General features: G+C 33.4%; 2 protein-coding genes across 2 annotated transcripts; one reads left to right on the forward strand and one right to left on the reverse strand.

The window, feature by feature from the left end:
• Positions 1 to 500: 500 nt before the first annotated feature.
• LOC134233421 (uncharacterized) lies at positions 501 to 6,162 on the forward strand. Its single transcript, XM_062715386.1, has 3 exons — positions 501 to 538; positions 804 to 1,011; positions 6,043 to 6,162. Exons 2-3 carry the CDS (start codon positions 811 to 813, stop codon positions 6,097 to 6,099), a joined length of 258 nt encoding a protein of 85 aa, XP_062571370.1. The 5' UTR covers positions 501 to 538; positions 804 to 810; the 3' UTR covers positions 6,100 to 6,162.
• Positions 6,163 to 12,925: 6,763 nt separating this feature from the next.
• LOC134233423 (uncharacterized) lies at positions 12,926 to 14,958 on the reverse strand. Its single transcript, XM_062715387.1, has 5 exons — positions 14,806 to 14,958; positions 14,274 to 14,370; positions 13,614 to 13,746; positions 13,386 to 13,524; positions 12,926 to 13,138 (listed from the first exon to the last, which is right to left on the reverse strand). The coding sequence occupies exons 1-5, from the start codon at positions 14,907 to 14,909 to the stop codon at positions 13,000 to 13,002; spliced, it is 612 nt and encodes a 203-aa protein (XP_062571371.1). The 5' UTR covers positions 14,910 to 14,958; the 3' UTR covers positions 12,926 to 12,999.
• Positions 14,959 to 15,632: the final 674 nt, after the last annotated feature.

Here is a 15,632-nt window from a genome sequence, read left to right on the forward strand (position 1 = left end):
GTCAAAACATTGTATAAACCATGGATATTTTGCAGTATGTTTGGTATAAACAGTTACCTTTTTCCAGTTTTATTCTCTGTCTATATGGTTTATTTACTTTTATACATCTTATATCAGGCCAATTAAGGAAGATTTTTCACAACACTCTCCGTTATGAGAAAGAAAATCGCGAGTTTTACAGCACTTCTGATATTCTTTCACACTATGACAAAATATACTAGTATATCATTTTCATTAATTCAGCGAATAAATTACAGTATTTCACGGTTTAAAATGTAATAAATAGTACCTTAATATCTAATTCAAACCAGCTGTTTTAAATCAGCATCCTCCTTAATATCTACAACCAGGAAACATGCTCTAAAAATTAATCAAAAGCTCAAATTCTGATAAATAATGAAAATTGAAAAGCCTGATATATTGGTACATGCAGTCATGACTCATTTATAGCAGACGTGGAGTTTTCATCATTTCTAGTTCTTATAAAAGACCAACGTTTGTTTAGTCTCAATGTCTCTGTAGCATCAACTAAAGAACGGTAGGTCACACCCCCTTTAGCCTATGTTGGAATCGTTTACGTATCAACATTTTTGTTTTGTTTTATAATTACATATCAGTGATAACTTTTTTTTGTTTCATAGAAAGAATAATCTTACACTGTAAACACATTTATAAAATAAATTATTGTATATTACCTGAGTGCGTTGGTTCATTTATTAGTTGCTTAATAAAAGCTTTCACTAATGTGGTTTGATATTTTCAAGAAAATAACTACAAATGAAAAGAATTCATTTTTCTTTTAGATTCCCAATGAAGTTGCCCCTTGTTCTGATTTTGACATTGGTCACGTGGTGCCTTCTGGACGAGGCTTCCGGGGGCTGGGGTGGAGTACGAATAAGAGTACGTCGAATACTCTGTAACGTGGTCTGTTCCACATCGTGTACGAAGGCCTGTCCGAACTGCGCTCCAGTGTGTGCTCCAGTCTGCACAAAAATTTGTGGAAGGAAGAGAGTAAGAGTCCATATTATTTATTGTTATACCCTTGAAAACTGTTCCCGTACAAAATACCACATATTTTAAGCCAGTTTATATCCTCTTGGGTCTTTTTAATTCTTTATTCATTTATTTGTAAAACGTTTATGAAATATCTGAAGGACGTCGATTCTCCTCGCTTGCCGTTTGACTTTAAGACAAACTGGGCAAAAATGGCGACGACGGGAGGGTGGACTTCAAAGAATTCAAGGCTAAAGTCCGCCCATTTGCTCCAAGAATAAATCTTCAACTTGCAGATAAGGATGGTAATAACTGCCAATTGCAAACAAAATTCATAAAAACGAGAGACTCGCAACTGCATATGGCTGGTAGATTAAACGCCTTTTGTTTATGTGCAAGTTACATACGAAATCCAGAGCCACAAGTTACATATTCCAAATATATCTCCTGCAAATTAAAGAAATGGATATAGGATATGTAAATTGGCAAATACGTTTCCCTCATAAGATGTACCGTCATCATTTTATAATTAACCGTATACTGTAAACGGAGGTCTCGTGTCGCAGTAGGTGCTGGCACGAAAAAGATCCGGTGGAAAGACGAATAATGACCCCCATCGAATAATGACCGGGGGTCATTTTTCGACAGCGAAAAATGACCCCCGGTCATTATTCGACGTAGAAAAATGACCCTTTCGCCCGTAGAAAAAGTGTCACCACCCTAAAAATTTGCAGAACCCACGTGAAGAAAAATGACCCCCGTAGAAAAATGACCCCCTTTAGATTTCAGCTAAATTTTTAAGGGGTAAAAAAATTAGATAAAGAAGCATATTGGCCAAAATGCTCACCTGAGCTTATTGGGAATAAACTGATGATATGTTGATATCATAACATTATACAATTATAGCTATATTTTGAGGTCAATGCAATAATTCAGAATCTAAAGGAGTAAAAGATTAATCAAGCCTTAAGGGTTAGGTAAACATTGTTTTTTGATGGTGGAAATCATCGAACTGACAGAAAAAATCAGCAGTATTATATATCATTATATCCTCCGCTTGAAAAGCGGGAGGGTATATAGTGATCGGGATGTACGTCCGTCCGTCTGTTACTCTTTGAGGTATCCATTTCTTATCCGCAAATCCTCATATATAAAAGATGTGTTTGTGAAACAGCTATGCCCCTGTATGGCAACATAGCGAAGATTAAACTTTTCTTAAATGCAATTTAAATATATTGTTACCCAAAGTAGGGTCTTCTCACAAGAAATACAACTGCAAAATAGGAAAGCCCTACCACCACTTGTTCAAAAGTAATGGCTAAGGATACGTTTTTGAAAGGTAGGTCAAACTCAAAGGTCAAAGTTGATGATTTCTTAAGAAAATGTTAAATGTAACAAGGATTACATATGTGAAGTATGAATACCATAGCCCTTACCGTTCAAAAGTTATGGCCAAGGTAAAAAAAAATCATAAGTACGGAAATCTCCAAGGTCAAGGTCAAAAGCTCAAAGTTTTTAGTATCCAATGAAAGGTAATGCCAAAAGAAACTACATATTTGAAGTATGAGAGTACTAGTATCTACCGTTTAAAAGTTATGGCCAAAGTAAAAATTTGGCATTTTTGTGTAAAATGGAAAAAAAAAACGCCAAGGTAAAGGTCAAAAGGTCAAATTTGGTGGTACCCAAAGTAAGGTCTTGTTACAAGGAATACACATATTAAATATTAAAGTCATAGCTCCAATAAATGAAAAGTTATGGTCAAGGTTAAGGTTTTTGCGGGCAAAAAAACCGCCAGATAGACAGACGGACATACAGACGAACAGAATAAAACTATATACCCCCAAATCTTCGACTACGGGGACATAAAAAGAAATGGTCTTCAATTAACTTTTCATATTATGATACATTATAAAGAAAACGTTACAACAATGAAAATGTTTGTTCTGATTTTCATATTAAATTCTCTGAAAAATATACTCAGAACTGAGTAAAAGGGTGGAGTAAAACAAGAATTAAGGTAGAACCTATGTCGGAAAAGTCTTTGTCACAAGATTTTCAAACCTTTTCAAAATGATAAATTAGTACTTGCTTATTAATCATTTAAATATCATGATATGTTTCCTTGTTTTTTAATCTAGCACATGCTGTGAAACTTGGTATGGTACTTACATACTGCGACTTCACATTTTCAATTATTTTTAGGGGTACTTGTCATAAAGGGAATATGTAAAATCACAAAAATACTTCTTCAAACATCGTCATTTATAAACTTTATTAACTGAATAAACAATATTTTATGAAGAATAATTTCTTTTTTATTCAATTAACATAAAAGATTAGTCCACCATTAAAAAAATTAGTCAAAGAACTCTATTATTTTAAGTTAATTATGCACCCTACATTTGTAAATATTTTTTAGAAGTCTTTGTCACAATGTTTTCAATCTTCAATATGATGAAGAACACACCCAAATGATTACAAAAAGTGATTAAAATATATACCTTTCCCCTCTAACTAATGAAAGATAGGCTATTTACCGATACTCATATTCTTGACCTTTTTGCACTTACACGGGATTTAATAATTAAATGACTGTTTGGGGTTACTTTCAGATTAAATATTTATCAGAAATTGTACTTTTATTTTTAAAAGATCATATTTAATAGAAAAATTGTAATCAAACACCAAGAAATGAATAGGAAACAAATAATTGTTAAAAGGAATGCACATAATTTCATTATAGATATAAAAAAAAAATGTACACACGATCAACCGATCTACAACACGTACATCTTTGACTTAGACACATTTCATCAAGATATTACACTATATAGCTGGCAACTGAAGATTTTTACGATTTATGCATTCCTTCAAAATGGTTACATACCATTCAAATTACTAGTATTACGAAAGTTGTATGTACATTGTAATTTCATTACACTAGATAGTCTAGGGTTTGTCAACTTCAGGTCTAGATCTAGTAAATGAAAGGTGCCTACATATTTTCTCTTATTCCAGAAATATATTGCCATTAAGCATTATAAACCTAAAGATATATGAATTGAATTAAGATTATGTTGGCATGATTGAATTCTGTGAATTTCAAAATGCAGTATTTTCTACCATTTCTATTGAAGCTGTAAAGTACGGGAAAAAGTGGCATTGAATTAATTATGATGTCTTAATGGGTTAGCACAGGTTAAACACATTTACCAGTTATGATGTAATACGAAGTAGGTTCTACGTTAAAAGAAATGTAATGAATACTGTGTGCTAAATCAAAATTTATGTCTACATGTATAGTTTTTGCATTAGAATGACTGTGTATTTTACACTAGCCCATAGCTTTACAGAGCATATTTTTAGGTCTAATACTTACCCCAACCCCCTTTCTTATTTAGGAGGAAGTCAATATTGAACAAAAGCAACAACAACAACAACAAAAAAAAACAAAAAAAACACCCTACCTTTATTTTTCTATAAGAAGGAATTAAAAATAAGCTTAAAATAATCTACTATTCTACTAATTTTTAACTGTTACTTTGCCACAATAATTTCAAGTATACCTCCACCAACATTTAAAGTATGCTTTAATCATGGCGAAGTAAATTATGATATGATAGAACTTATGTCAAGGCTTAACTTCCTTTCAATATTTTATCTAGAGCCTCTTTCAGAATTATTGAAAGGTATAGAGTTTTATTTATATCTTTGCTTTTCATTTATGTTTTTTTTTTGTTTTGATTTAACGTAATGTTCTTTTTTTGGGGGGGGATAAAAATTTCCTCCTCTTTCATTGTCAAATAAGATTTGCCAAACTTAAACAAACTAAAAGCTGAAATGACAGAAAATTTAATTTTTCCTATTAAAGAGTACTTAAACCTGATTTTTGCATGGTTTGATTTCTGAAAACAAGTGGAATATCATTCTTTAAGCAAACATTATAAGGAGGAATATTAAAAAGAAATTTTATTTACTTGACAATAAAAGAATCTCTTTTCAAACACAATTTTAGCATTGAAAGACTACGTGAATCTCTTAATTATTTCATACGACTTTTTGTATTTTTCTGGTTACAGAAAATGTAAAAATTAGTTTCGCTGTAAAAAAGATATCAAAGAGTGTATATTTTGTATCACTTTAAAGGGGGTCATTTTTCAATGGGGGTCATTATTTTATAGGACTAACATATAAAATAATGACCCCCTAGGACTCTTTTTCTACAAAAAATGATTTTTTTTCTACGGGTGGGGGTCATTTTTTGTCGTTGAAAAATGACCCCCCGGTCATTATTCGATGGGGGTCATTATTCGTCTTTACACCGGCTCTGCTCAATGACTATGAGTGCCGACCAGAAGTCAAAATTTGCAGCTCTCAACCTGCAAGTGTTGGCTTCTCTGTATGAGTGAACAATTCTCGAGAAGGACGCTAAGCAACAAAAACAATTCTTTAATTTAAAAAGGTTTTAACAGGATCTATATTTCTGAAGTATCAGCTCATACTACAAAAGATGTTCACATTTTCACAAAGAGATGGTATCTCTAATTTTTTGATTTTACGACCTAATACATGCAGTTTTATATATACTCTTTCTGTTAACAAATGTATTTCCAACACTTAATGAGGGATTGATGTTGACAACCACCGCTAGCTCGTTTCACACATATACGTCAATTTTAACTGGCCTACATACTAGCATTCGTTTTTAAAGTATTATAAAGAAGTTCATTCATTCCAAGAAGAAAAATCAAGATAAATCTTATTGAAGATACAAATTGCTTGCTGAAGCCAAGTAGGCTTAGAAATACCTTATTTTAAGTGTTGAAAATTATCTGGCATTTTGATATGACTTACTTACAACAGCTCATCTATCGCTGATAGACATGTACTTGGGTTTATTTTAATGCCAGCATCAAAATAACTGTTTTATCACAACTCATTGCAATTTTTCTCAAAATCATTCCATTTAAATCAGCTTAAGGTACACTTATTACACTTATTTCTTTTCTTTAATTTGTAGTTAAGTAGATTTTTTTTCTTTTTTTTCAGGGAACGGATTCCTATCAGAAGAAGATATCTTTAGTGCAAGATTTCCCTGATGTCTAAGTGTAAAGATTTTACACCAAAAAGGAATTTTCATTATTCTAAATAAATCTTTATTTATAATGATTTCAACTTTATTATTCATTTGAAGGTTGTGATTCATATCTTTTTTGATTGAAAGACTCTATCGCAGTCTTATACAATGTGTGGATGTTTTTTGTGCATTTCTGAACTGCCATGCTTGATTTTTTGCATGAAATACTGTATATGCTATAAGCATATAAATAGCTGACCACTCTTAAATTTGATGACATCTTTTTAAGAAGCTAAATCATGACAAGGCTACACATGCATTCCTTGGAACACTCTAGTTTGAAAATTATGATCACTCATAATACAAAATTTCTTTGCTAAAAATCATTCTTGTTTTATGCAAAAGCACTCTGGTAACTTCGCTTGCTTATACAACAATATACTTTCATTATCTGCATACAGACTTAATATTTCTCAGTTGATTCGATATGCAAGAGCATGCTCAACGTACATGTATGTAAAATTTCTAAAACGAAGGTAAATTATTGACAAACAATTTGATAAAACAAGAATATCAGCAGTCTCGATTAAAGACATCATTTCTCAACTTCTATGGACGATATAATTTATCACTGAGTCAAATGCTCACTGACGTTTTTCATACTAATTGTTAGTCCATTATTTACACACCGAATGAACGACGGATTTTCGTTATTTCCCGATCATGACAAGGAGCACACAGCGGGTGTGACCGCTCGACAGGGGATGCTCACTCCTTCATGACAGACCTTCCCTGACATTTCGGAGGTTCGTTTTTGCTCTGCTCCTATTTTGTATTGTTTAATGGACTTTTGAGCTTGAATACTGTTCGCAATCTCCGTATTTTTCATCTAAAAAAAACATTAGGACGAACTCACAAACAAATAATCTGACAAACAGAATGAATTAATCTTTTTCATCACCAATTTTCCTTTTTGTTTCTACTTTTCTACTATAATCATATACTGTAGGTACACACAGTGGTAAATTTATCATTACGTCAAATGCTGACTGACGTTTTTTCAGAATAATAGATATTTTCTCGTTTTCCTCGATCATGACAAGGAGCACATGACGGGTTTGACCAGTTGGCAGGGGATGCTCACTTCTCCGTTATACCTGATCTCACCTTTGCCTTTTAGAGGTCCGTGTTTGCTCTGCTCCAAAATTTGTATTGTTTTAATATGGACTTTTGAGCATGTATACTGTTCGATATCCCCATATACTAGTATTTCATTCCATGCTGTGCTAAAACTAACAAGCTTTTTTTCAATTATTAATTTTCCAGTAAATGTTCAACCAAGCCCCTTTCTTTACTCATCACTAAGATATTAACAGTAGTAAGGAGAAACTTCAAGATTACTGTGCAACAATATATTCGAGAAGCGGTGTAAATCAGATGTGGATACTTAAAAATTCCAAGGAACTTTGGACAATTTGAAATCACAAGATCTTACCAAATTTAACAGCTTAAAAACTTACGACTTTTCAACTTTATACACAACCATTCCCTACGATGAATATCAGTTCAGGTGGTTTTTCGATATCATTGATAGCTGCTTTTCAATAAAAATGGAACTTGTAAAATTACTTCACTCCTTCAAGTCATTGATCATTTTCAAAAAATTATTTTGTTAAAAACATTCTGATTGTACACACAAGTACTCTGAAGTTAAAATCAAAAAGATGCTTGAGTTTCTGATTGACAATATCTTTGGTTTTTTTGGAGACCAGGTCTTCCAACAATGTATTGTACAGAATACCAATGGGTACCAATTGCGTCCCGTTATTAGCAGGCCTATTTAGGTCATCTGAGTCACTCAGACGCATCTGATTCATATATGGATATTTTAATTGAAAAAAACGTCAATAGTAATCAAACAACCAACCTACTTCCCTTACTTATGCAGCAATATACGCAGCAATATACCTTCATCACCTGCATACGGAGTATTTATATCTCAGTTGATTCGATACGCAAGAGCATGCTCTACGTATGAACAATTTCTTAAACGAGGTAAATTATTGACAAGCAAGTTGATGAAACAAGAATATCAACAATCTCGTTTAAAGTCATCATTTCGTAAATTCTATGGTCGATACAATGACCTTGTCAGCAAATACAATTTATCATTGAATGAAATGCTGACTGACGTTTTTCATACCAATTGTTAGTCCATTATTTATACACTGAATTGACCACGGATTTTTTCCGTTATATTCTGATTATGACAACGAGCACACGGCGGGTGTGACCGGTCAGCAGGGGATGCTCACTCCTCCATGGCACCTGATCCCACCTCTGATGTTTCGGAGGTCCGTGTTTGCTCTGCTCTTATTTTGTATATTTGTTTAATGGACGTTGAGATTGAATACTGTTCGTTATTTCCATATCCTTATACACGTGATGACTTTAACTTTTCAATTGTCAACTTCCCTTACTTATGCAGAAATACTCTTTCATTGCCTGCATATGGAGTTCTCTCTCTCTCATTTGATTCGATACGCAGGAGCATGCTCGACGTACATGTATGTACTATTTCTAAAATGATGTAAATTATTGACAAACAAGTTGATATCAAGAATATCAGCAGTCTCGTTCAAAATCATCATTTCGTATGTTCTGTGGACGATACAATGACCTTGTCAGCAAAAACAATTTATCATTGAGTTAAATTGCTGACTGACGTTTTTCATACCAATTGTTGGTCCGTTATTTATACACTGAGTTGAAGAAGGATTTTTCCGTTTGTTTCCGATCATGACAAGGAGCACACCGCGGTGTGACCGGTCGTCAGGGGATTCTCACTCCTCACACCTCTATATTTTGGAGGTCCGGGTTTGCTTTGCTCCTATTTTGTATTGTCTAATGGATTTTTGGCTTGAATACTGTTCATTATCTGCATATACTTCATTTGTTATCTGCTTTTTTGAAACTTTCAGAATCATTATATACTTGGCTGAGAAAAACATGTGTGAAGTATTTTTATCTTTTGAGATATGTTATGTGTAAAAGTACCTAGCAAATCACTTCAACTGTGAAACGCAACAATAAATCTAAAATTATTAACATTCTGCCATAAATCATGCAGGTAAATCTATGCACGTGTCTTGCTATATTCAATTTAAATGCACTGTATGTCTCTCAAGGAAAGTCCCTGCTTATTTATTCAAGCGCAGTATTATTTTTTTAAACGTCCTTAGTTCATCTTTTGAAGAATTTTTATAAATGAATAGTAAACAACTTATTTCACGTTTACAAATTATATTCTCAATTACAAATGTGAAAAGAAAGAACATGTATTTGTTGTCAGTTCTTACCTATGGATGCCTTCATAAATGATTAAAAAGGAAACAATTAAGAATGAAATTTCTCAATAAATTTCATGAAAAGATTTCTCTTGCATACATTTTCTTGATGGTCATAGTTCTGTTTAAAGGTTATATATCCCAGGCTCAAGCCAGGTCTTTATAGAATTTTCTGTGTATTGTTTCTGTTGTTTAAACTTAAATTGCAACATTTAAATGTATCACTGTTTATAAACAAAATACATCATTTCTAACCCCTACTGAATAAAAAAGTAACATTTTACGACGCGGAAGGTTTACTTAACCTTTATAAGAGTCGGTCAGTCAGTCAATATATGCTTATGAAACCGAAATAGGTGTTATCATCAGGGAAACAAGTAGATCTTCTTTTTATTTATTTATTTTTTTTGTTTTGTTTCTTTTGACATATTTTTAAACCCCCTGGCACCATGAGCATATGCTATTCATTTTACATGCACTTGAATAGTTCACACGATGACAAAGCAATTCACCGTCAAAATAATGGAAAATCCAAAATTTGTAGTATCGCCTGCGCAAGGTTCCAAAACACTTGGATTTAGGCTCTTTTTGTGATTGCTTTCATATCTAACCTCATTTCACTTCTGTTAATTTGATAAAAAAAAATCGAACAAAAAATTTATCTGATGACCTGGAAACTTCTTTGGAAAACGAAAGATTTTTTGGGTACCAAGATATGATAAGGTCTGTGAACTTACAAAACCTATGGGAAAAAACTAGAGTCTCGAATATAATGAGTTATTTAAAAACAACATGTTCTGTGATCAAATAAATAGCAGTAGGTTTTTCTCCTTGCTGCTTCTAATATACTGACTGATGATCAGTACTTATCTTCTCCTGACTAAAGATTTCCCTTGCATTAAATGAACATAAATTCCATCTCTTATCCGCAACTCTTCCTATACCACTGATACTCTTACAGATTCTTTATTTCATATTGCCATTGTGGACACATAGTTTGGGTTTCCCAGAGCAAGACACGGACACGACCACACTTTCTATAGTAATGGGGGTACCCATCTCTTATATGCAACTCCTCCTATACCACTGAATAAAATTTAATACTTTCAAAGATTCTTTGTTACATAATGCCATTGTGCACCTTTAATTTCAAGTTTTGATATGTCAATTATTTTGGGTTTCCCAGATCAAAAGATGGACTTGACATTATAACCCTATGGGAGGCGGGGGTTATCCTTTAGTGAGCTCACAGTACCTCCAGTTTTATACACATATTTTTGCATTTAATCAGGGGAAAAGAAAAATAAAGTTTAATTTGCATATATAAGATACTTTAGAGCTTAATTGTTGTTGTTCATGAATGATCTAATAGAATATGTAAAATTAAAAGCTAATATCGACCTTATAATACTGGAGTGCAATACCTTAGACTTTGAGGAAAATCGTGTACACACAAAACAATAGACACTTATTCAGTATACACATTTCCCTATGCATGAATGCAAAAATCATGGATCTAGATTTTGTATTTAAGGGTCGATTCAGTAATAAAGGTGGATTTTAATTGCCTGTATTTTTATGCTCCCGTAATCGAAGATTCAGGGTATAAAATTTTTGCCATGTTCGTCCGTCTGTCTGTCTCTTTATATGTTAATCTGTTGGTCTGGTTGTCCTCTGTCCGCAAAAACTTTAACCTTTCAAATAACTTTTGATTGGTTGAGGCCATGGCTTTCATATTTAATATGTGTATTCCTTGTGACAAGACTTTTCTTTGGATACGATGAAATTGACCCTTTGACCTTGGAGTTTGACCCAGAGTTTGCCCTTTTTTTTGTACATAACTTTAACCTTGGCCATAACTTTCAAACAGTTAGTGCTAGGGCACTAGGGGTATGAGAATGTTATCATACTTCACATATGTAATCTTTGTGACAAGACGTTTTATTGGTTACCAACAACTTTGACCCTTTGACCTTGGAGTTTTACCTACTTTCAAAAATTTTAAATTTGGTCATAACTTTTGAATGACTGGGGCTAGTACTTTCATACATAGCATATGTAATCCTTCTGACAAGACGTTCTATTGGATATCAGCAATTTTGGCCCTTTGACCTTGGAGTTTTGCCTACTTTAAAAACTTTAACCTTTTTATTGAAGATTTCTTTTGAACGGTAATTGCTAGGGCTCTCATAATATTAACATATGTAATCGTGTGTCAAGTTCTTCCTTTAGATACCAAAAACTTTAACCTTTTGACCTTGGAGTTTTACCTACCTTTACAAAAACTTTAACCATGTCTATAACTATTGAACAGGTGGTGCTAAGGATTTTTTTACTTGACAAGTTTTATTTCATTTCTTGTAAGAAGACCAGGTCCTTACTTTGGGTACCAATATATTAAATGTATTTGATTTGCATTTGAGAAGATTTAACCTTTGCAATAAGTTGCCATACGGGGGCATTAGTGTTTCAGAAACATTTTTTATTAAGATACCAGGCATTTGAAAATGTTGATACAATACAACAATCTGTAAAATATTCATGTAATTCTTTCACTTTTCTATTTCATAACATTGAATCAAATGAAGTTTTTATTGCTTTAAAACAACACATTTGTTTAATTCTTGCATTATTTTATTGCATAACGAATAAGAAACATTCTGAATTTAACATAATTATATAAAAGAGGTATGGCGGTTTCCTTGGGATATGATATGTATGAGGACTTCAATTAACAATTGCTTTAAGAAATATTCAAAGGACTGTTTATTTATGAACAAAAAATGTCTAAAAAATTAAAGCATGCGGCAAGGAAAGAAATGTCTAAGTTTTGAAAATTTCGGACAAATGTCCCCTTCAAGGTTTGACTAGTTATTTCCTTCGGAGCTACTGAGAGAAATGTTACTGGTTTTAAAAACGCATTGGTTACTTTATGCTAGTAAATCTGTAGACAGTGCAACTCTAGCCGGGAGAATTCTTGGGTACACATAGTCACAGCATAAACGTTTTTCATCTTCTCACTATAGAGTTTCGAAAACTAATTCTGATACTTGGTGGCCTGATAGGCTAACTGTGACATCGCGGTACAGTCTTTCACAGGAAATATAAATTCTCCTCTACCTCATTGGCAGAGAGGACACAGTGCGTATAGGGCAACGTGGGTATCGGACAACGGAAGTACCTCTGAGATGGGGTCTATATATTTGAACAACATTATCATACTGTTGAACTAAAGGAACTTTTGAATATTTATCATGCAACTTTTTTTTATCGGTTCGTATAATCAATCAATGGTAAAGGGTTTTCAGCGGTAATTTTTGTTTAAACCAAATGAACATATGCATGTAAAACCGTCATACCTCTTATTTTGTGCAGAATCAAAATGTTGCTTTATGGAATTTAAAGACATCTAATTTACCAAAAAATAATGAATTTTCAAGCTATTTAACATAGAATTTAAATAACTTTGCAGAAAAGATGTAAAAAAGATATCACAATTTTGGGGGAAATTTCGGTTTGTTATCATAAGGTTCCTGTAATGACGATGGATGCACATGTTCTGGGTATCCTTTTACATCAATCTCAATAACAAGGCTGCTTTGGGTAGAAGGATTTCAGCACGAATTTCTTGGTCCTGGGACTGTAGGCAAAAACCTCCTCGCATCGATCTCCCTTCTTTATGAACAGTATAATCCTCTTCATCTCGTAAGCTTTGCGGAAGCTATAAATAGTGCAATTCTTTACTTATAAATAATACAATCCTTTATTTATGTAGCATTTAAAGTTAAGAATTAAGAAATTTTGACTTAAATTTTTTTTATATAAAATATGCCTATATCTTTATATAATTAATATGTAAAATTCTTTTTTAATGCTTATAAACAGTGGCCAGGTTCGGTTTTGAATGAATTAGTATTTTGGTTCATATGTACATGTATCATTGTACAAGTTAAAAAAAACAGACTTACAAATAATACTTGTATTCCGGGCGGTCCTCTCCGAGGGCTTTGGGTGTAGTTGTTTTGGGGAGAAATGTTTCTGGGGGTAGCCTGGGCCCTGATTTCTGCGGAGTTACATTATGTTCAGGTTTTCGAGGAAATATGCGATCTATATAAAATAGATATTCCATTACAGTAAAACATAACAACGTGTCTAAAAAATATTATGGTTATATTGTAATATAAAATACTTCATACCCTTTATATACCAGATGCCATTCTTCATTCCCTGCACAGCTTGACAAATCACAGATTTGGTCCAAGTCATCACCTTTGGTGCTACAGTGGAGGCCAAAACAGCTAAAGTCGATATCCCCATCTCCATAGCCATCTATCTCAGAAAAAAAAATATTTATGTGAAGTATCTTGTATTTCAATTAGTATTTATGTTAAATGAGGATTGAAAAAAGAAAATTTACTCAGACCCTCAAAAAATTAAGTTATATACCAGGCACGTAGGAACCGGGGGGGGCTGCCCCCACTTTTTTCACGAACATTACCTTTACTATAGAATACGTCCATTGAAGAGATGGTTGCCCCCCCCCCCCCACTTTTCACCACTGTACATTTATAGCAAGGAAATATAGGAAAAAATTTTAAGTTAAAGGAAGCTGGCCTTGAGAAAAGTTGGCCACCCCCCCCCCCCCCCCCCCAAGAAATAGGATTTTCGAGTTTGGGCAATTTCTAATTTTCCTGGGTTTTTTTTTTCTTTTTTGCTTGTCAACTTTTTTTTAGGTAAGTAAAAAAAAAAGTTTTCTCAGGTTGCCCCCCCCCCCCCCACTTTCAAAAACGATGCTACGTGCCTGTATACATGTAAAATTGTAGTAACTAGTAAGATTATATATTAATTTAACTCACGGTGTGGAGATCTTCTATCCCTGGACAAGGTTTGGGTTCCTCTAACACGCCTAACCACAAACCAAACTTCTCAATTCTGTTAAGGGATACTTCCCTGCTGTAAATCATTAGTATACCAATAAATAAAACAATTGTGTTATTTCTAAATATGTTACATTACATATAAATTTTGTTGCTGCAAAAATATATATTTTATAGGCGTTTACATATGCATGTACATATAAAATAGCTCTTGATGCGGAGGGAGAGGAGGTCTTAATTGTTGCCATAATGTTAGCTTGTCAACATTCCCTATTCCATCCCTCCTTTTGGTATCCTGTACATAAACTGAATAAATTCGACAAGCTTAGGTCCATAACTTGAAAACTATCAATGATAATTTCTTTTTTCAAAAAAAATTTATTTATTTAAGTATCTCCGTAAGTCAATGGTTTTCGATCCATTTCACTCTCTGCAAGAGAAGCGGACTGAAAACCCTTGACTTGTGATTTTTTTCTTTGAAGCTTTCCTGATTTTGACTTGTTTAACTTACCATAAGAAGAACTCTTGATGCTTGACTGTAAGTACCAGTAGAATCAGTGACAGAACTGTGGTGATGTAATCTCTCTTGTTCCAGTTGAAGACAAAGTAAGCCATTTTTAACTCTTAGAAATTGACAAATCAATATAAAGAGCAAAGGCTAAATATGTCTGTCGATAATGGAAACAACCTTTGTGACGTCAGAGTAATTATGACGTCACAATACATATCACATCACGTGATACAACAAGAGTGTAAAATTATGCCTTATTTTTGGAAATAAGGCCAGGTGAAATAATAGTTTTCAAACCCATATATAATCAATATCAAAAGGTATCTATCACTGGCGGATTTAAAATTTTCCAAGTATGATATGACTAATATTAATAATGCCATATTTTGGTACATAACTAACCAATACCACTATTAACTCTTCAAATACACGAAAACCCAGGAGCCTCATGGGGCTTCGCCCCATGGGCCCCCACCAGGGCTTCGCCCTGGACCCACAGGGGGCCTTATGGTGGCCCCCAGACTCCCTGCCTGAACAAAGTTATCCATGCCCCCTCCCTAATCACAAATCCTGTATCCGACCATGTCTATTTCAAATAATTGGAGTACCTCCTCCCAAGAATCATGCTGTCATTACAATATCAGAAAAAAGGCAGAGGCAAACTATGTTTTCTCCGTTACTCATCCTGTTAATCATAAAGCATATTGTTAGATAACCGTTATGGATTTTATTCTTGTAAAATATACAAATACAAAACAGATGTGTTCTCTATGTGTCAAACTCTTCCGTGTCTTTTATTTCAAGCTAACTGGGATACGAGTATATCG

This window comes from Saccostrea cucullata, unplaced genomic scaffold, assembly GCF_032062105.1.
Source record: "Saccostrea cucullata isolate Sc308-1 unplaced genomic scaffold, CSIRO_AGI_Scuc_v1 ctg3945, whole genome shotgun sequence".
NCBI lineage: Eukaryota > Metazoa > Mollusca > Bivalvia > Ostreida > Ostreidae > Saccostrea > Saccostrea cuccullata.